Source organism: Astyanax mexicanus, chromosome 7, assembly GCF_023375975.1.
Source record: "Astyanax mexicanus isolate ESR-SI-001 chromosome 7, AstMex3_surface, whole genome shotgun sequence".
Lineage (NCBI taxonomy): Eukaryota > Metazoa > Chordata > Actinopteri > Characiformes > Acestrorhamphidae > Astyanax > Astyanax mexicanus.
The window spans coordinates 42,487,089-42,509,879 of NC_064414.1; the positions used below are offsets into that span (position 1 = coordinate 42,487,089).

The 22,791-nt window shown below is 40.2% G+C and overlaps 1 protein-coding gene across 1 annotated transcript in view; it reads right to left on the minus strand.

The window, feature by feature from the left end:
* Positions 1-635: 635 nt before the first annotated feature.
* The window catches only part of mmrn2a (multimerin 2a), a 35,597-nt gene continuing 13,441 nt past the window's right edge, over positions 636-22,791 (minus strand). The window contains exons 2-8 of the mRNA XM_007258759.4: positions 17,439-17,561; positions 16,557-16,663; positions 14,918-15,001; positions 13,388-13,549; positions 7,917-8,362; positions 4,527-6,033; positions 636-2,394 (exon numbers count right to left, since the gene is read on the minus strand). Coding sequence (XP_007258821.3) covers positions 1,991-2,394; positions 4,527-6,033; positions 7,917-8,362; positions 13,388-13,549; positions 14,918-15,001; positions 16,557-16,663; positions 17,439-17,561 — 2,833 coding nt within the window. The 3' untranslated portion in view covers positions 636-1,990. The remainder of the gene's footprint in view (positions 2,395-4,526; positions 6,034-7,916; positions 8,363-13,387; positions 13,550-14,917; positions 15,002-16,556; positions 16,664-17,438; positions 17,562-22,791) is intronic.

Consider the following 22,791-nt stretch of genomic DNA (forward strand, 5'->3'; position numbering starts at 1 on the left):
ACAAAAAAGGCCTCTTTTTCCATATGATTTCTTAAATCCATCTCCTAGACAGTCACAGACACAGAAGCCATGTTTTCGACCAAACGTTTTTGAAAACGTCTTTCACAGGTATGTAACTTTTATTAAAATTTTTATTAAAACTGGAAAAAAAAGCTTTTTCTATCACATTTTTTAAATTCACAAAAACTCCTAACAGCCACACAATGAGCATTGTAAATTCAGGTAAATGGAAGAATGCTGTGTATAGGCGACAACTTGGGGATACAATACTACAATACAGGCTTTACAATTAATCACAATATATTGTAGTACTGTATGCAACACAATATATTGCATTAATTAAATATTTTTTTTAGGAAAACATTGTTCTATTTATGAAGTCTGAGTAAAAAATAAAATAGTTTGATATAACAACAGAGTAAAACACTGCTATCTAGTTCATTTTAATCACAACACCATGCCACTATCTGACCTAAACCAATAACTAAAAATCAGTGCTGTGTTTTTCAAAATGTATAAAGTATTGCACAATGAAATATCATTTAGATATATCAATATTTTCTAACATCCCTAATGCATGTGGCTAAAACCTAATCACACAATTCAGATACTATTAACACAAAGTGACCAGGTGGTTTGGGAAACATCTTTTTATTTATTCAAAGAAAAAGAAAAAATATTTAGCATCACCATATTACCCAAGCCATATCTGCCACCTTCAGCAGCAACACGTAGCCCCAAACATTTGCTGTAACTGGAAATCATTCATTTAAACCACTGTCAAGCCACGGCCATCTTGAATTCTTGAAGAATTGCTTTAATTCAGCCATAAGAGTGGAGGACTTTCAATCATGATCTTCCTGTTCTAATGTCATTCCTCTGCCTCTCAATAGGGTTAAAGTTAGAGTTCAAACAAGGTTAAAGTTAGAACTTTAACAAGGCCGCTCCTGTTTTTTTCTGATCTCTGTTCAGAGACCTGCTATAGAGCTTTAGATCATGGCTGATGTCCTAAAGTGGCAGGATATCTCCACACAATTGCACAAGGTTGTTAGCTTTGCCTCAGATGTGGATGCCTTTGCCTTCAGAAAGTTTCACTGTTGTCTCATCAATCCACAGAACAATATTTCAAAAGGGCTGCAGCTCTTTAAAATGTAATTTTGTCTATTGTGAGCCTTTATATTCCTCATAGTGCATAATCACACTCACTTACGTAGACACTATATAACAATATAACACCTGTCTGTGGACCATTTAATGCTTAAAGCTTAAAGTTGGTTTGGATCGAGGTCTGATCTCTTTCTCACCACAAATGAATGAGCCTATTGCTCATTTTGGACTGGACAGGGAATGCTACTTCTCTAAGGTGTGGTTATTTTGGCCTGTATCAGTGTAAAATTGCTGGGTTCACACCTGCCCATACGAATCATATCAAGGGTAAGAAGAAACCAGAGTCTGAGTTTTGTTTTTCCTTGTGACTCTCCTTAGAAAACCTTGTTGCTTTGCCTCTTTCTAATGGTGGAATCACAAATAGCTAGTCTTATGTGTGTGAAAAGCTGGAAAGATGATTCACTGATGTCCCGAAGCTATACAACTGTGTAACCCTTTCCAAATTATTGTGCTTCAATATCATCTTGCGTTTAACTCAGATTGTTTCAGTCTTACATTAAATTTTGATTTGAATTCCTGAAACAAGTGTGACAAACATGAAAAATGTGGGGGAAAAAAACAGAAGAGATCAGAGCCACACCAACATACTTGGTCATTAATGGACCTGTGCAACAATGGAGCTGAACTTCTGCCTGGAGGGAAAGACTGGCAAGTCTCTCATTACACATAAGACAAGATTTGAGACTAATCAATCAGTGATCAAACGAATACTGTAGCTGTGAAAAGCTGTATAAGCATTAACATTAAAAAGTGGCTGCTGTTCACCATCTTTTTTCATTTCAGTGTGTGTCTCTCAACTCTTTCAAGTCAGCAAAGAGGGTACTCAGGTGGTCTGTAAGATCAGCAGTCCTGCGAAGGTGTTGTCCTGTGGATTGCTTTGTTCCAGAGTACCCTGCACCATCTGAAGCTGAAGCTCCTCGTCCTGCTCTAGCTGCAGAAGGCAGACTCGAGTGGCGGGCCCTGCCGGCTTCCTCTGGCTCTGGTGCAGGGTGGCTGCCACCTCCTCCCCTCTCTTCAGGTGTGCTAAGGAGGGCCCAGGCCCGAAGTCCAGCGTCAGCACGAACAGGTAAACTCCGGAAGTGGGTGCCCGGAATATGCCGGTTGTGGGCGAGTACATTTGGCCACGGTTTAGAGACACCATCTCAAATACGACTGTGCCGGATTGGTTGACGCCCTCTTTCCAGCTGGCGAGGAACATGAGTGCGCTGTCAGGAAGCTGGCTGAGCACTAGGAAGACAAGAGAACAATCAAGTTTAGTCCTCGTGTTCTGGGCAGCATGACAATTTTTTGGATGCAATGGGAAAATCAGCTGTCAGTCGTATCCTATTGGCTGCAACTAGTGCTGTGCGATATGACGATGAATATCGTGTGGACGATAGAAAAGTGTCTATTGTGCTACTTACCTTCTATCGTCCCTATCGTTTCTACAGTAATTTCATCAATTATTCATACAAATATATAAAGTAGGCTACAGTGAAATGTATTGGCGTTGTCACTGTGCATAAACTCGGTTTATATAAGTGATAATAAAGTAATCTTCGCAAAAAGTAATGTGGTTTTGCAACATGATGCTGCCTTGCGTTATTTGACGGACACGCCGGTTTGCGACATGCTTTACGTTATTAAACTCATGAGAGCTGAACAATGGAGACGCATTGTTCTTTTAGAAAAATTAACTGCTACATCTACCTCATCTGTTTTTATTTGATACATATATATTGCTGCACTAAACGGTAGTAATTCTCATTTGTGAAAGTTGGGTGTAATGTCACTTTGAAATAAAGTTGGAAAAAAGTAAGCAATTATTTTGTCATATTTTTTTTAAAGAATGACTGAAAACATACTTAAATGTGGTATATCATGATATATATCGTTATCGTGATATAAAAAAAATCCGTATTGTGATAAATGATTTTTCCCATATGGCCCAGCACTAGCTGCAACTGCATTGTATATATTGTGAATTACAGTGATCAACAGCAGTTAGGGCCAGTTGGTGCCTCTATTTCACCTCTGCTTGCACATCTAGGCTTAATGGTGCAGGAGCAGCAGCCGTTCACCAGAGGGAGATGTTGTCACATGGCTACCAAAAATGTGATTCCATGCACTACACTCAGACCACTCTTATCTAAGAAATGAGTATTTTTCTTTTTTTTTCTTTTTTTTATTACATCTAAATATTGAATCTAAATTTTGGTCCAACATTGGATGAATGGACCACTAGATATTCTACAAAATGACCTGAAACAAACTCATTCACTTCCATTGAAGGTTATTAGATAGATTTAGAATCTATAAGAACGTATTATCTCTCTCTTGTAAAGTTGTGTTTCTCTGCACAGTGACAATATGCTTCGCTTACTTTAAATGTTGTCTTTACTGGTTCTGCATCTCTCAGTTTGTCAACAAATGCACATGTACATGTCCATGAGAGGGGGGGTCAACTCAAATAGGAATTTGCAGCATTGGTATGTAATGCTGCAACAAGATAAGCATCTAAAATTACTGTCAGTTTTAAACTACTCAGATACTCAACTACCACACAATATGAAACATGCAGGTAACATACTGCTGGGTTTTTGATCATAACATGGTTTTGGGTTTCATACCTGAATTCACTAAGCTGCAACTGTTGGTTCCTTGAGCAAGACCCTTAATCCTCTCTGCTCCAGTTGTGACGTAGTTTGACTGACCCTAAGTTCTGACCCAGGTTTCTAAGTTGCTGTTTCAGGCTATGTTTGTTGCAGGATTGAAACGGATTAGTTCTCATTTTCTTCCAGTATCCGATCCGGAAATGATATTAAATCAGCCTGATTAGTGTTATGCAGCAAAGTCTATATTTCGGCATATCTACGGTAGAGCTTGACCTGGTCTATAAGCTTAACCAATTCGCAACCACTTGCAAGAACTAGTAACATGTCCCATGACTTTTGGCATGTCCCATGGAAGTAAAAAAAACACTGAAATGATCTTCAGAATATGTGTATAGGGTCTTCTGTATTGAAGGTGAATGTGATTTATGTTTCAATTACATTTCTGTACAGACAAATTTAGCCAGATGCCACCGTTCACCATCATTACCACCCACTGTGCTGCCAACTGTGGGTACTAATACTCTCTAATGTTCCGGGTGCACCCAAAGCACTGTGGATCAAGGAATGTTAAATGTCTGCAGAACTCAGAATATCTTAGAACTATCAGAATATTTGTTCCATCCATCTGGCACACACTATCACTTGAGCCTCACAACCTATACAGATGTGGATGTTCCCAAGCCAACCCATTAGGACACACTGCCTAATCAATTTACACTTCATACTGCTATACATGTATAGGGTTTCTGAGGGTAGAAACTTTACCTGCTGCTTCCAGAGATGCATCCCTCTTGCTGCGGAGTTTTACACGCTCCACGGGCTCTTCTACTCTTTCATTGGCTCTCGTCACTTGCCTCTTGCTTTGTGGTTTAGTGTCTTTTCTCTTCATCAGTGCATAAAGCTTATCCAAGTCCACTGTTGCATCAGAGCCAGCTAGACCTTCCATATTAGAGAAAACGCTGCTAAAAATGTGGAGATGGTCCTCAAGATTTTTGCGTATTGTAGTTAGCTCTGCTTGCAGTTTCGCCTCCATGTCTGTAGGGGCAGCGCCTTTTGTACAATCGCAGCGCTGCTCTTCAAGCTTGAGAACTTGTGTTCGAAGTTGTTCTACCGTCTTTTCCAAAGAGAGGAACTCACTGTCTGAGTAGTCTGGGAGGTCCTCTGATAAATCAAGTGAAAGAGGAGGTCCTTGTCTCCTTTTTGAATCTCCTGAAACCCAGTCTACCAGCACTGATGGTTCGTCTGCGGCAGTGTCCTCAGGTTGAGCAGAGTTCAGCATGGAGGCCAGGCTTTGACTGTGTCCATTGATCTGTTCTTGCATGTCCCTGATTTTCTCCTTCAGTGCAGGGATGGAATGGGTCTCCTGGTCATGGATAGGCCAGTCCATGAACTCCAGCACCTCCTCACCGAGCAGGATCTCCAGTATTTCTGTGTGACGTATGGCATCCTTCAGGAGAGAGGAGAAGGAGCCGTGCAGGAGTTTCATGTCTTTAGCCATGTTAATGCTTTGTCTCTGCAGACCTTCAATGTCCACTTGATTGCTTGAGACAGAGCCATGGAGCATAGATACGTTCTGTTGGAGCGTTCTGCTCTTCTTCTGCTCAAACGCCAAAGAGTTCTGTACGTTCTGTAAGCCTAACTTCAGGTCATCAACCGAAGGATGCCAGTCTTCACCTCCAAAGCCCTCTAACTTCTCTACTGCTGCACCATCCAGAGCTATCCTGTTCTGATTAGCCAGCATCTTGATGTCCTCAACATCCTGCTTCAGCTGAGCCACGGAAGCAGTGAGGCCTTTACAGTTACAGTCCGTACTACCAGAGCTGACGTTCTTGTAGAACTGTGTGTACAAATAGTCCACGTCTACCTCCATCTCCTGCAGGAGGTTTGTAATATTGTTGACCTGTTCATGAACATAGCTCTGAACTGCAGTTTTGATTCCATCAACTTCCAGGAAAGCCTCAATGTACCTCTCCTCACTCTTATGGTCAGTCTTCGTTATGCGATCCTCTAGAGACGTTACGACCCTCTGAAAGTGTTCAATATTCTGAGACGTTTTGACTTGGTCTTCGTTTAGAGTGTCGAGTCTCACAGTGTTGTTGACCACTTTATTATCCAGACGGGCAATGGCCTCCCAAACAGCCGTGTCCTCCTGAGGTTTTTCCTGCCATGGAGTCGTTATTGCAGGTGCTCTAACTCTCTGAATCTCTTCCTCCAGCCGCTCCTGCTCCTGCTTCACTTCTGAAAGTGAAGAATTCAGGAACTGGAGGTTCGTCTAGGAGAGAACACACATTTTGAATTCAGATTATAGCTGCATTTCAAAGTCTGGGCCCCAACTGAGGCAGGGTGCTACATTATAGATAGAAGACTGTTCCAAATTGTATACAGTCAAGAAAGTGAGCCGATGTTTGGAGTGATTAGGTTGGGCTGATATTTGCAGTATATTAACTGTAATGTTCAGAAAAAAATATCTTTTTGGTAACTTTCAAAAGCTATAAAACTTTAAAGGTAAAGGAAAAAACTTGGTAACTTTAAATGGAAGCCAATGTAAAAGATTTTTTCCTGGTAAATTTGGAGCATTTCTATTAGTCAATTTATTTATTTATTTATTTGCCACAATATAAAAAAAACAACAACAACTGCCCAATTCAAATTCAGTCATATTGTGAAAAACAGCAAGAGTGGAGATGCAATGTTTTTGTTGGGCATCAATAACATGTATTAAGTATACCATTTTCTGTATTCCGACATGAGACTATTCCACACTGCACTTTGAAGGGAATAAATTGATTATTCCATTAGGTATAGATGAGTTAACAGCTTAACATGCTGGAGCTCCCTACTTTCCATAGTTCCATGTTTCATTCATGGAATTACGAGTTTATCCTGCTTTTGTTGGAGTCTCTGTTTTCACTGTCCAAAAAAAGCTTTCTATTAGAAATTTGGAGCATTGCTGTGAGGATACCATTGCATTCAGTGCTAAGAGAAATTAGGATACGACATAATCTTGTCTTCACCTTATCCTCAGCTCCTCCAAAAATATTAGATAGAGCATAATCATCCCATAGAATACAGTTCAATGCAATAGGCATGGTGCTGATAGGTTAATGTTACTTCAAAAAGTTCTATTATAATAGCAGTACCTCTCTACAGGGACTAGACAGGCTGTGTGTGTATATTTGGACATCTGTGTCAGCAATGGGTGCAAACAAAAGTCAACATATTGAGTAATTACAAGGAGTGTCTCAAAGTGTTTGGACATATAGTGTAGGCTCGGTAGCCTAAAGTACCAGACTGTTTTTTTTGTTGTTTTCTTTAACCTAATTCACCTATTCCATGGTTTTGAGCTAGTGATTAAGTGATTAACATGTGGATTTGGCTCTTGTAGGAAAGTCTAAAGTTTTTCAGGTCAGGAAATGCAGCTTGCAGTGGAAATATTTTGTCCGTACTTCTTGTACATAGTCATGTCATAATATTATGACCACCTTCTCTACACTTTCCCTTCAAAGAGCATATAGGAGCTAGGGCTGCATGATATTGAAAAAAACATACTTTTTTAAACTATATATAGCAAGTTTAAAGAAGCAGGGTCCATGACTTCACCAGCCCCGCCCCCACCAACTGATCAAGTGCTGAGTCAGCGCCGAGCCCTCAAAACCCAAGGAAAACAGCAAAACAAAAGTAATTGGCCTCTTAATTGGCCATTTAAAATGCTTATTAAAAGGTTAAAAATAGCTTTTGTTTTTCTGGGATTAAAAGCATAAATTCAGCTGTAACTGGAAATATCTGAACAAAACTGTGCTGGACTGAGGTGCACAGCTTTTGACACATGCGTTTACAAACACGTGTCCAACCATGTGGTTACCTCGTGTTTACTTCTGCACTTCTGAAGTGTTTAAAAACTCCAGCAGCACTGCTGCATCTGATCCACTGATTCCAGCACAGCACAAACTAACACATTAACACATTAACCCAGCTTCTCTGTTGTGGTTTTGTGAGATCCTGACCGTTAAAGAACAGGGTGAAAGGAGGATTATAAAGTATGCAGAGAAACAGATACAGGACTACCGTCTGTAATTCTAAAAGTGCAGAATGTGGACTATAAAATGGACAGTTGTTATAGAAACAAGAAGGTGGTCTAAGTATGTGCCTTCTTACCTGTAGTGTCTTCTGGTTGCGTTTGAATTTGAGGTCCACATCAGTCTTGAAGCTGGTCAGGTTGTAGGTCAGCATAACCTGCTGTGCGTGTAGCTTCTCCTCCATCTCATCTCGCTGGAGGTTAAGCTCACTCCTGAGTTCCTCCAGCTGCTGGAAGGTGTTCTTCAGCTTGTCTTCATACTGCTGCAGCTCCTCACCTGCTCCACCTCCCTCCACTGCAGACTCCATCTCAATCTCAGTGCTGAGCTGCAGATCTGCCATGTCACTCTTTAAGCTCCTCACCTCCTCTGATAATCGCTCCAGAGTGGTGTTGAATTTGTCCAGTACAGGTTGAAGATGAGACATTATAATGTCCTTTAGATAATGGATGGGCAGGACTCCCTGGTTTGGGTAAGGTGCTTCTGGAGGAGGACTTGTATGTTCTTCATCCACACTGTTGTAGGGATCTGAGAAGAAAGAGTAAATGAAGAGTCCCTAATTTTTCAAGTATTCAACCTCAGCTTAACAATCCTTGTAACCCATTGAAAGCATTGTCAAACTTTAAGCTTAGCCTAAAAAAGATAATATTGACGTAACTAGCTAGCTAAACCACCAGCTAGCATTTTCAGCCATGTGACTTTTATGCTATTAATAAGCTAACAATAAGCTTAGTCAAACTGGATACGCTGAATGTTGTGGCTGAAAAACGAACTCTCAATAAGCTGCTTGCCATCATGGACAATGCATCACATCCTCTACACACCACAGTGGTGAAACAGAAAAGCACATTCAGTGGCAGATTGTTACAGCTACGCTGTACTAAAGAGCGTCATGTGAGATCTTTCCTTCCCACTGCTATTAAACTCTATAATGAGTCTCCTTATTGTAGGGGCACTACTGATCTTCTACTTTCTGAACAGTGCTGATCTAAACCTACTGTTATGTCATCCTATGTCATTTTATTCTATTATCATTATTATTGTGTGGTATTATCTAAATCATGCATTTTTATTAGTATTTTACTGTTATTCTTCTTATCTGAACTGCAGTGGTATGCTGCCTATTAATACACCTAAAATACGCTCATTAGCCATGCTTATTTATTTGTTATTTTTTCTTTGTGTGCTAATAGCTATTTAACTTTTGTTGTTTTTTTTTGTCTTTTTTATTTATTTTTTTGTTTGATTATGTGTGTCGTATGTACAGCACTGTGACACTGCAATTTCCTTTGGGATCATTAAAGTGCTATCTTATCTTATCTTATCTTATCTTATCTAAGTTTATTAAATTTTTTTGGCAAATATTTGATTAATTTCTGTTAGATCTAAAATTTGAAAGAAATATGAAAATAAGAATGACATTTTTGGCCAATGACCATGTAACAGTTCCACTGTGGCTGTTACATGAGTGCCATCATTCAAGGGAACACAGTTTCACTTTACTACCCTCTAATCTAGATTTGGCAAATTGGGCTTGGTACCAATAGGTTTACACTAGACAAGCTTAGGGTGCATTTGTACAGCTATGTAAGCGAAAGGTGCAACATAAAATATCTTATCCTCTCAAAGACCAAAAAAAATGGTTTTAATAATTATATTTTATTTAAATCTTTTCAATAAAAAATGGATTTTGGGTAAAATAAATAATATAGTAAAAATAAATAAATAAATAAATATATTTTTATCATATGTCATTTGTAGTGAACATCAGGTATTATTTGATCTTCATATGTAGGGGTTATAAAATGTTAGCATCTGTATGTGGATTTTTATATAAAAAAAATAATTTAATGAATATAAAAACACCAAAATGAAGAAAACACTGAACATTAAACATAGGACAATGAAAAACATTGACAGGGTTAAAACTACTGAAAAAAAGTCAAATTAAGAATCTATAATTCTAATGCAACAAATGGATCTTTAGCAGAACCCTAATATCTGCATAGAATCCATCACTTGTCCTTTTATTGAGGCTGCCATGGCCGGGATTTAAAAAAGTGTCTGTACTCTGTTAATCACACCCCTATTACCAAGGATGTCGTCTTGAAGTCCATTGGGATTAAACAGATTGCATAACTGGTGCTTGATTTATAGGTCCCAGACTTAGGTCTACTACAGTGGATAAATATGAACTGCCAGGTCTCAGGAGTATAAGACCTCAACAAAGACGGCTGTCATCAAACCTTAAGTGCTTAGCAGTCTTGACTCTGTAGACATTTGCTTCCAATTACGTTTGATATCAGATAGATTGTGACAAAGTGGTGCTTTGTGCTTGTGATGAAACTAATTATGCAGCACACAAGGAAACGATTAGCAACCGTGAAATTTACCTAAGATTCTTATGTTTCTGTGATTATTATGATTACCTGCCAGTAAAGGAAATTGGTTTTAAAATGTGGGTACAGTCTCGCTGCCAAAACAGCGGATTTATTTTCACGGCACTTTGTGTATGAAGGATTTGTAATGCCTTAAGTCACGCAGAGGTCATCCTCTACAACCTCAGGCCCTTTATCATCACTCCTGCTGGGTTTCCATGCTGAAGAGAAAGACATGCATAGAAGTGACGAGAAGTTATTTGTCTTTGAGGGAATGTGAAGAAGTGAGAATAGGAAATGAATTTTATGAGTATGTGTGTGTTTGTGTATCCAGCCGTCCATGCGGAGACTGATCTGCCCTCGTGGGAGCTCTGTCGGCCCCTGTCGGCCCCCTGCTTTTCATGTGCTCCCACTTAGATATCTGGACACAATCCAGACTCCCACTCTGTCCTGTTTCCTCTCAGAGGTTAGAGTGAGATACAAGTGATAGGGCAGCGATAGGGCAGTGTTTATCATGCAGTGGGCATTTTCTTCTCCAGTGAGTTACTACTTCACGCAAGCAGGAAAACCCCCTGCTCCCCCCTCTGAGGGGATGGGGGTCAGTTAAGAGGGTCTGAGACCTCCCTCAAGAGACCTGGGCCCAGTTTCAGTAGCCTGAGGGGAGAGCTTCTCAAAGCCATTGCAAAAAACACAAACATTGAATGATGGTGACATTATATTAAGATGACGTTACAGTACACTGCAACAAAAATATATATATATTTGTTGGCTCAACTCTTAACTATTTCAGTTAAATTGTTGAAAATAACATGTAAGGGGGCTCTGAGTGGTCCAGTGGGCTAAGCTACTGCCACTATGCTACCACTATGATCAGGAGATCGCCTGTTTGAATCCTGTTCATGCTGCTTGCCATCGGCTACTGGAGCCCTGAGAGAGCACAATTGGCCTTACTCTCCTTGGGTAGGTAGATGGCGCTCTTTCACCTCATCACTCCAAAGGGTGATGTCCGCAGCTGTGCACGCTGTGATGCTACTCTGTAATGCTACATCAGCAGCAATTCGAAGAGAGGCGGTGGCTGACTTCACATGTATCAGAGGACGCATTAGCTAGTCTTCACCCTCCAGGTGTTGGGGCATCACTAGTGATACGGAGAGTCCTAATGAGTGGGTTGGGTAATGAAATACAAATTAGAAATAATATTATATAAAAAAAAATAATATGTTACTCAACTAAGTTCTGTTCACACAATCTTTTCATTTACTCAACTTTGGATATCAAGGGTTTAGGAATTTAGTTTTGACAATTTTATCCAAATTTTGTCTTAATATAGACACAGTTAAAAACAAATCTGCCAAGACTGATAGCATAATCCTGGGCTAGCAAAAGAGTGAACACTGGTGGCACCAGGCCAACACCTATTAACTTCAGCAATACAGAATATAGGTAACTTGCTCTTACAGCCAGGAACACTGAAGCCTTGCAGCTTCCCAACTTCACTGGACGTTTTTCATTGGCTCAATAAACATTTCACGTTTTCAGGTTGAAGATCTTCTAATTTTAGTGAGTTGTACTGACCACTTTTTAGAGTGTACCTTTGAGAATGTTATGGTATATTTCTGTTCATTAGGTCAATCCACTGCCCCTCGTTCCATTCTGTTTAGGCCGATTTTGTGAGTAATTAGGAGTTAATTTAGGAGTGTAAAACGGGCCCAAACGGCTTTGAGATTACCCCATTCTTTCCTCTCCTAATCTGGAAGGAAATAATGTGCTGTTTTGTGTATATTATACCACTGCAGCTGATCCGGAAATGGTCTCACAGTGGTACTGTTGTGACGACAGAACATGTCCTTATCCTATCAGAACTTCTGTATATCAATCATATAGGCTATTACATCTTTCTCAGTTCTGTACCTTATGTACAATGTACAGAGGCGTTTTTTCTTGCCGGTGAAAGAACGGATATCCTGGTCAGGAAGCTTTAATGAGTGGGGACAGTGAGCGGGAGGTGACACTACACAGGAATGGCAGTCTGGACAGCCAGCCAACAAAGGTTTTCCCAAGTTAACTACTGCCTTATTTACTGCTGCAGGGATCCTGTGTTTTCGAGCTGTAAGGATATGCAGGAGACAGGCTGGAGACCAGACAGACCCTGACAATGATCAAACAAGCAATGTGTTGGTTTAGTTAACTCAATTAGTCCAGCTATCCTTCTGATGGGACAAAAGTGCATATTGTCATTAGGACTTTTGTCATTAAGACTATTGTGTCTTAATTGTTTAATTTTACCTGAAAAAGGTATTTGCCTTTTACTGGTTCTGTTAAAAATCTTAATATTAATTAACACATACAGCTCTGGAAACAATTAAGAGACCACTTCAGTTTCTGAATCAGTTTCTCTGATTTTGCTATTTACAGGTATATGTTTGACTAAAATGAACATTGTTGTTGTTTAATTCTATAAACCATGAACAATATTTCTTCCGAATTTCGAATAAAACTATTGAGCATTTATTTGCAATGGTATAAGAAATGGCTGAAATAACAAAAAAGATGCAGAGCTTTCAGACCTCAAATAATGCAAAGAAAAACAGTTTATATTCATAAAGTTGTAGGAGATTAGGAATCAATATTTGGTGGAATAACACTGTTTTTTAATCACAGTTTTCATGCGTCTTGACATGTTCTCCTCCACCAGTCTTACACACTGCTTTTCGATAACCTTATGCTACTCACTCCTGCTACAAAAATTCAAGCAGTTCAGCTTGGTTTGATGGCTTGTGATCATCCATCTTCCTCTTGATTATATTTCAGAGGTTTTAAATTTGGTAAAATCAAAGAAACTCATAATTTCTAAGTGGCCTCTTATTTTTTCCAGAGCTGTATAATGTATATAAGGAATAAGGAGGACTCTTCAACGAACCCCAACATATTTGGCAGCAGCATGCATGTGTTTGTGTGTTAGTTGTGAAGGTTATGCTGGTGAAGCATTATTTACCCTCCTGGTATTGGGTTAGAGGGTGAATAAGAACATCCCTGATGAGCTGCCATTTTAACAGAAATAATTGTTTGCTCGTGTTCATTCGTACTCTCTCGCCTTGTTAATCAGCTGCCGGTGATCCTACAATATATTTCTTTCAGCAATTTAGCACTCTAGTAGGTTTAGTACTGAACCTACCTGCTCTCTCATTGTGGTGCTCACGGCCATCTTGGGGTCTGTCAGTATAGTCGTAGCTGAGCTCCTCCGTTTGATTCTCTCTGGAGCTCAGGTATAGAGAACCATTTGGATCTTCATGGTCATTTTGTTCCCGGTTCTCACTGTGGGGTGGCCTATCAGACCCTGAGGAGAATGGACAGAGCATTCCAAATGAATATACTATAAAAAAAAGCTTTTTAGTTTTTAATATATAGACACACTATTTTCACTGTTTATGTTGGACACAAATGCAATTTAGCATCCACCTTTATCTACACAGTAGTATAGCAATCGCAACCCTCTGCACTGAGGGTTGAGGGCCTTGTTCAAAGGGCCAACTGTGGAAAATTATTTAAGGTGGGTATTGAAGCCACAACCATGATATCAATAATCAAGTGCTTTAAGTCACGACTGCACTAAGTGATATGCTTTAGTGACCTTATTCTACATGTTACCTGCAATTAATGTTTATTATGTCCAGATTAGGGAACTAAACACTCTTTTGGGTAACCCAGACATTGCACTAACACTACATTAGCACTGCACTGTCTTGTTTCTTGTCTTATTTGACCACAGTTTGTGAGAGTGAGTGGGATGCAGTCAGCTCCTTTTGTGTTACCTTTGGTGTTCTGCAGGGTTCAGTGTTTGGGCCCTATTTATTAAGTGTTTCTATCTATGCGTTTATTTATATCATCATCAGTCGCAAAGTAAGAATACTCTCTGGACAGTCTGCCAGTCTATCGTAGTGTTTACTCAACACTCCCATTCACCCATACACACACTTGAATCCAACTATTAAACTATTCATCTTATTAAGTACTTTACAGGGTTTCAAACGGGTTGGACTGCAGAAATTGATGATTAAGCCTGAGGACCATGACCTAGATTTTGGCCAAACATTCCCACAACACTATCTTCCAACACTACCTTATATAGTGTAAAATTAAGTCAATCAAATGATGTCACTTCTTTTCTTTTCCAACTTTAAATGCTGCTTATAACTTTCCTGTACTGAATATTTGTTTAATCTTTCCAAACAATGCCTGGTCAGTGGGGACAGTGGGTGGTATTTGGGTGTATGCGGCAGTATGAGGGAAATTCTTTTGTGTAAGCTCTCTTCATTGTTTGCCACACCAGCCTAAAGGCCAGTTGACTATATTTAGGCCTGGGGTTTTCACAGTTTGCTCTGCAACACACTATTATTCCAATAAGCACGTTTGTGCACTGTGGATGCAGTGCGATTGGGCTGTGCACGTGAGGGCTGGCCACTCCCCCTTAGTGGCCTTGCTTCATGCCCAGAGAGCGAGCACTTCTGGTTCACACACCCTTTCCGTTCTCCCATGGGTGTGATGACCTTCCCAGAACCAGCGTCAGTTTACACTAGCACACTTCATCATGTCCTCATATTGTTTCAGAGCAGAAGTACAGTGTGCTCGGCCAATGTTACCAAACATCACTGGAGCAGGTAAACAGTCAACTAAAAGTGCCAGAGTACCAGGTCAGGATCAGTACCTGCATGCTGGGACACCAGACCTCCTGGACGAAGCCTTCCAGATGTGCTGGAGTCCTCAGGGTTGGACACGTGGCTGTCCGTAACTAGGAAACAGAAAGACAGAGCAATAGAGAGCGTCACTACTCTTGGTTTCCCCTCAAGTTTATGTAAACATGGCCCTTTCCCATGAGATCAGCCACGAGTCGCCAGGACCATTTAAGACACAGGAAATCTGCTCTAAATTAGCTGCTGATAGGAGAGTTATAAATCTTGACTTCTAGAGAGCAAAAAGAGATGACAGAGCCAAATCAGTGTTGAGTTGCTTTCAGAACATCAACCCTTTGTATCAATGCCAAAACAGGATTGAAGCTATGAAAGGCTGATACAGTATGTTTTGTGGTTCTTGTTTCTTAAGGATTGAAAGCCATGCTAATTCTATATAACCTTGTATTGGTAGCCCAAATGAGAAAAGCTTGGTTCACGGGTTCATGTTGGCCCTAAATTTGGATGTCAATGATGAGCTCCATCAGAATCAGTGATACAACCAGAATGGGCTAAACCTGAGTGCATCTGTTTATTTTTTTTTCACTGCACTGCATAGGGTCTAGATGGGACCCATTTGAGATTAATATGTGCTTTAACTTTATTTTGGCCAAATTTTGAATCTAAACTGCAGAGATCTCACTTCTCCTGTGACCCTCTGGATTATCACACTTATTGATAGTGACTCCATAACAGCCACAAATCATGTATATTACCCCAAAAATCAGGACATTGTATATTGGGAGCATTCAAGTGTGACAAAGCGAGAATGTGACTGATTGAGTGAGAGTGTAATATAGAAAGAATCCTGACTGGTCTCTTGTTGTGCTCATTAAACCTATAATTGGCCATTCAATAGACATATAGCTCTGGAAAAAAATAAGAGACCACTTAAAAATTATGACTTTCGTTTGATTTTACAAATTAAAAAAAAACTCTTGAATATAATCAAGAGGAAGATGAATGATCACAAGCCATTAAACCAAGCTGAACTTCTTGAATTATTGCACCAGGAGTGACTTAAAGTTATCCAAAAGCAGTGTGTAAGACTGGTGGAGGAAAACATGCCAAGATGCATGAAAATTGTGATTAAAAACCAGGGTTATTCCTCCAAATAATGATATCTGGACACTTGAAACTTTATGAATATGAACTTGATTTCTTTGCATAATTTGAGGTCTGAAAGCTCTGCATCTTTTTTGTTATTTCAGCCATTTCTCATTTTCTGCAAATAAATGCTCTAAATGACAATATTTCTATTTGGAATTTGGAAGAAATGTCTGTAGTTTATAGAATAAAACAACAATGTTAATTTTACTCAAACATGTAGCTATAAATAGCAAAATAAAAAAAACTGATTCCGAAACTAAAGTGGTCTCTTAAGTCTTTCCAGAGCTGTATATCTGTAGGCTGGATTCTCATCCTGATTGGTATGCCCTTGCAACCAGCAACCTACCAGCAAACCTAGTGTTTTTTGTAGGCAGGATTTATGCTCAGCTGCTTTCTTCAGATGTTCCGTTCAGTTCTGCAGGTGGATCTGGAACCCACCTAGCCAGCCCATAGTTCACAATAGAAGCCCCACATGAGGATGTTGGCTAGGATATGACTGTTCAGTACCTGTTTCATCACAGTTTGTTCCACCATGACCTGGACAGCATTTCCACAGTAGTGCAGTGAAGATCTTCTGCTTCTCTCTGTACACCGGCCGAGTGGAGAGCTTGTACCTGCATTGGACGCATGCATCAATTTAAGTTCATAATCCAAGTCATAATGCACATCTTAGATACAGCACTCTATAGTTTCTGTAGGTGTTTTTAGGACTAACTGATATTGTTAAAAATAAAATGTTGATATTCTTTAAACTTATAAGCAATTCTTAATTACAGTTTAGATTTGTTTTAAGTCTGATTTAACAACTGAAAAAAAGATGTTATTCTTGTTTTTTTATTTGTAGAAGTACCAAAATAGAAACAAACCACACCATTAGGGGTATCAAATAAGCAAGCTAACTATAATTTATTTTACATTTTACATTTATTACAAAAAAACTGTGCAAGTAGATTGCTTATTGCATACTTTATTTTACTTAAAAAAGCTGCTTCCCTCCCAGATAACAAATAAAAAACAAATATTAGGTATTATTCTATTTCCATTGTTTTTTTTTAAACATTGTTTAATGTTCTTATATAATCTTCTGTTATCTGTGTTTAACCTTACAAGCAGCTTTAATATTGAACAAAATTCACCTTCTTATATTTCAGTTAAAGAAAAGTGCAAAATATAATAAACACTCCTTTATAGGGTTTCTTCATAGAAGCACAAGTGGATCTACTGAGGTTTCCTCTGACAGTTGTATATGTAAAGATGTAGAATCTCAATTATACAATTTCTAAAATTGCATTAAAACAGTCATTTAATGAATCAAATTCATCTGATTAACCTCCCAGCACTAGGTGTGTTCAATATTAAAAAACACACAATAATGTGGGCCTCACTCACATGACTAGCTGGCAGTCTGGTGTTCCGCTAGGACAAGGACTCTGAGACTTGATGGTGTATTTCTCAGTGCCACAGGCCACCGCCATAGTGACCACACGCTTGTGCACAAACGCACACCAATTCCTGAAAGACAGAACAACAACAGGAATCTGTTAGAGAATACAGTGCATACAGGGTGTTTTTCAAAAAGCCCTAAACATCACTCAGGTCAGGTCACTATGTGGAGCATGTGGAAAGCTCTTTGTATCAATTCATTTTAGTCTTAATATTGTTTTGCTTGCTTGCTTGCAGGTCAAGGACCCTTTTTTCCTGTCTCTCATGCTACAGACTAATGACAATCCATTGCCCAGAGGGAGCGGACACTGTCTTCTCACTCTGAATTGTTTAATGTGTGTTTTGGAACAAGTTACATGTGGTTAAATTGAATCAACTAATCACCGGATGTTTGCTTCAGTGATCTTGCAGCAATAACTTTTCAGGATATTTCAGGATGTTTTTTTATTGTATCATGTTGTGTCTGTTTCGCTTTTGCTTCCACACAGGAATGGGTTTCTTTTTAACTTATATTTTATTGATTTATCAAAGCTTATTGTTTCAGAGGACTTACAAACAAGGCTGCTAGGGATCATAAAATAGTACAATCATCCTTATGGTAGTATTATACTAAAATAAAACATCTTTAAGACTGGGTTTCTAAGCAGATTTTTCACCACAAATTAGTTTTTTTTTAAAACAGAGTCAAAGCACAGTGTTACAATCAGGGATTTAAGTGAATCTGTCTTGCAAGTCCAAGCTGATCTAAGCTGAAGAGAGTTCTGATTATTGCATTGATAGGTTTGCTTGACCTGCTTCACACCAACATCTAAATGCTTCATTAAGGAATCTGAATTCAGAGGGGTCACTACAGGACACTTTGGGGGGTGGGGGTCCTCCCTGTCCCACATATGTAAGGCTATGATTAGACTATCTCCCCATCTACATCTACATTGTATCTAGATTGATTTTTGATAGTCTGGAAACCAAAAGCCCATTGATTTCAGTTCAATCAAGTCAAATCCAAATCACAATCGAAAGTGGTTTGAAAATAAATTAAAAACAGATTGGCCACAACATAGTATCTGTGTCTTTAAGGAAAGCTCTTGAGATGAGAGCAGTATGTGGACAGGCATTGGCCTGTTGGAATAGCGCTCTGGAGTGTTCAGTTAGAAAAGGTAGTTCCACATTTTTGCAGGATTTGTTGATTGTTTTCACCACGACCAAAGAGGGACTGGAGATCAGTGCTGGTGCTCCACCCATGTGATCTGCACATAGGGCACCAAGGGCAGAAGGGGGCAACAAAAACTCAGGCTTGTAAAAATTATCATAAAAACAGTAATAATAATATTAACTAGAAAAGGTAAAGTTCGTGAACGAACTTTAAGTTGGCTTGGAAAAGAACGCTAATAACGTTAAAAAGTTAAAATGGTTGCTAAGCTTTTTCTGTCTGAAGAGTGTGAAGAGTCATTGATATGCTGTTAACGCTAAATGCTAAAAACGCTGACATCTAAAAACATTTGGTTAAACGCTGAAATCTAAAATATTTGGTTAAACGCTGAAATCTAAAAATGTTTGATTAAACGCTGAAATCTAAAATCGTTTGGTTAAACGATGAAATCTAAAAACATTTGGTTAAACGCTGAAATCTAAAAACGTTTGATTAAACGCTGACATCTAAAAACGTTTGGTTAAACGCTGAAATCTAAAAACGCTTGTTTAAATGCTGAAATCGTAAAACTTTTGGTTAAACTTTTGATTGCTATTGTGTTGCTAGGCGGTTGCTATCATTTCTGAAAAGGTTGCTAAGCTGTTGCTAGGCAATTGCTAATGTTTTCCAGGTGGTTGCTAAGCTGTTGCTAACTGGTTGCTAGGCAATTGCTAACATATAACAGGTGGTTGCTAAGGTGTTGCCAGGTGGTTGCTAGGGTGTTGCTAGGTTGCTGCTATCATTTCTAAAGTGGTTGCTAAGTGGTTGCTAGGCAGTTGCTATCGTTTTCCTAGTGGTTGTTAAGGTGTTGCTAAGTGGTTGCTAGGCAGTTGCTATCATTTCTAAAGTGGTTGCTAAGTGGTTGCTAGGCAGTTGCTATCGTTTTCCTAGTGGTTGTTAAGGTGTTGCTAAGTGGTTGCTAGGCAGTTGCTATCATTTCTAAAGTGGTTGCTAGGCAGTTGCTAACGTTTTCCCAATGGTTGTTAAGGTGTTGCTAAGTGGTTGCTAGGCAGTTGCTTTCGTTTCTAAAGTGGTTGCTAAGTGGTTGCTAGGCAGTTGCTAACGTTTTCCAGGTGGTTGCTAAGTGGTTGCTAGGCAGTTGCTAACGTTTTCCAGGTGGTTGCTAGGCAGTTGCTAAGTGGTTGCTAGGCAGTTGCTAACGTTTTCCAAGTGGTTGCTAGGCAGTTGCTAAGTGGTTGCTAGGCAGTTGCTAACGTTTTCCAAGTGGTTGCTAGGCAGTTGCTAAGTGGTTGCTAGGCAGTTGCTAACATTTTCCAGGTGGTTGCTAAGTGGTTGCTAGGTAGTTGCTAACATATTCCAGGTGGTTGCTAGGCAGCTGCTAAGTGGTTGCTAGGCAGTTGCTAACGTTTTCCAGGTGGTTGCTAAGTGGTTGCTAGGCAGTTGCTAACGTTTTCCAGGTGGTTGCTAGGCAGTTGCTAAGTGGTTGCTAGGCAGTTGCTAACGTTTTCCAAGTGGTTGCTAGGCAGTTGCTAAGTGGTTGCTAGGCAGTTGCTAATGTTTTCCAGGTGGTTGCTAAGTGGTTGCTAGGCAGTTGCTAACGTTTTCCAGGTGGTTGCTAGGCAGTTGCTAAGTTGTTGCTAGGCAGTTGCTAACGTTTTCCAGGTGGTTGCTAAGTGGTTGCTAGGCAGTTGCTAACGTATTCCAGGTGGTTGCTAGGCAGTTGCTAAGTGGTTGCTAGGCAGTTGCTAACGTTTTCCAGATGGTTGCTCAGTGGTTGCTAGGCAGTTGCTAACGTTTTCCAGGTGGTTGCTAAGTGGTTGCTAGGCAGTTGCTAACGTATTCCAGGTGGTTGCTAGGCAGTTGCTAAGTGGTTGCTAGGCAGTTGCTAACGTTTTCCAAGTGGTTGCTAGGCAGTTGCTAAGTGGTTGCTAGGCAGTTGCTAATGTTTTCCAGGTGGTTGCTAAGTGGTTGCTAGGCAGTTGCTAACGTTTTCCAGGTGGTTGCTAGGCAGTTGCTAAGTGGTTGCTAGGCAGTTGCTAACGTTTTCCAAGTGGTTGCTAGGCAGTTGCTAAGTGGTTGCTAGGCAGTTGCTAACGTTTTCCAGGTGGTTGCTAAGTGGTTGCTAGGCAGTTGCTAACATTTTCCAGGTGGTTGCTAGGCAGTTGCTAAGTTGTTGCTAGGCAGTTGCTAACGTTTTCCAGGTGGTTGCTAAGTGGTTGCTAGGCAGTTGCTAACGTATTCCAGGTGGTTGCTAGGCAGTTGCTAAGTGGTTGCTAGGCAGTTGCTAACGTTTTCCAGGTGGTTGCTCAGTGGTTGCTAGGCAGTTGCTAAGTGGTTGCTAGGCAGTTGCTAACGTTTTCCAGGTGGTTGCTCAGTGGTTGCTAGGCAGTTGCTAACGTTTTCCAGGTGGTTGCTAAGGTGTTGCTAAGTGGTTGCTAGGCAGTTGCTAACGTTTTCCAGGTGGTTGCTAAGGTGGTTGCTAAGCAGTTATTAGGTGGTTGCTAAGCCCTGGCTGGGGTGCCGGGGTGTCCAAACTTTTGACTGATAGCTGCTCCATACAGCAGCTCCTCCATACACTCACAGTACTGGAGGAGCAGGGGAGAGAAGGGGTTCCGTGCGCAGAGCTGCTCGTGTGTGAGATGGAACTCTGGGCCCCCCATTCATTTCTATGGGAAAACTTCGTACGACATTTGTACGAAAACCGTACGACGTATCGTCGAAACGTTAAAATTTTCGTAAAGAACGCGGTAAGTTCTATAGACCGTCCGATTTTTGTCTTTGTATGTCAAAAATTGTTACCTACACAAACGTTCAAAGTTGTCCCCCATTCATTTCCTATGGGAAAAAAAAGCGTACGTTTACGAAGTTTTTACGAAAACCGTACGATGTATCGCTTAAAAAAGCACAAGCAACCTATTCGGGTATAGGTACTACGATACTGCAAAGTTTCGTGGTTCTACGTCAAAAGCCCTAGGAGGAGATAGTGATTAAATTTTGAGCGCGGAATAATAATAATAATAATAATAATAACTAGAAAAGGAAAGTTCGATAACGAACTTTAAGTTGGCTTGGAAAAGTACGTTAAATAGTTAAATAACGTTGAATAGTTAAAATGGTTGCTAAGATATTTCTGTCTAAAGCGTGTGAAGAGTGGTTGCTATGCTGTTGACTTTCGGCTAAATGTTGAAGTCCAAAAAGTTTTGGCTAACATGGTGAAAAGCTTATAATTATCTTATAAAGTAAAGTGTTGCTAAGTGGTTGCTAGGTAGTTGCTAGGCAGTTGCTAATGTAGTCCACATCGTTGCTTAGTGCTTGCTAATTGGTTGCTAGGCAGTTGCGAACATATTCCAGGTGGTTGCTAAGCTGTTGCTAACTTGTTGCTAGGCAATTCCTAACGTATTCCAAATGGTTTTTAAGTGGTTATTAGGCAGTTTCTAATATTTTCCAGGTGGTTGCTAACTGGTTGCTATGGTATCTGGGGTGGTTGCTAAGGTGTTGCTAGGTGGTTGCTAAGGTGTTGCTATGGTATCTGGGGTGGTTGCTAAGGTGTTGCTAGGTGGTTGCTAGAGGGTTGCTAGGTGGTTGCTAAGGTGTTGCTATGGGATCCGGGGTGGTTGCTAAGGTGTTGCTATGGTATCCGGGTTGGTTGCTAAGGTGTTGCTAGGTGGTTGCTAAGGTGTTGCTATGGTATCCAGGGTGGTTGCTAAGGTGTTGCTAGGTGGTTGCTAGGGTGTTGCTAGGCGGTTGCTATGGTATCCAGGGTGGTTGCTAAGGTGTTGCTAGGTGGTTGCTAAGGTGTTGCTAGGTGGTTGCTATGGTGTTGCTATGGTATCCGGGGTGGTTGCTAAGGTGTTGCTAGGTGGTTGCTAAGGTGTTGCTATGGTATCCAGGGTGGTTGCTAAGGTGTTGCTAGGTGGTTGCTAGGTGGTTGCTAGGGTGTTGCTAGGTGGTTGCTAAGGTGTTGATTTGGTATCCAGGGTGGTTGCTAAGGTATTGCTAGGTGGTTGCTAAGGTGTTGCTAGGTGGTTGCTAAGGTGTTGCTATGGTATCCGGGGTGGTTGCTAAGGTGTTGCTAGGTGGTTGCAAGGTGGTTGCTAAGGTGTTGCTAGGTGGTTGCTAGGGTGTTGCTAGGTGGTTGCTAAGGTTTTG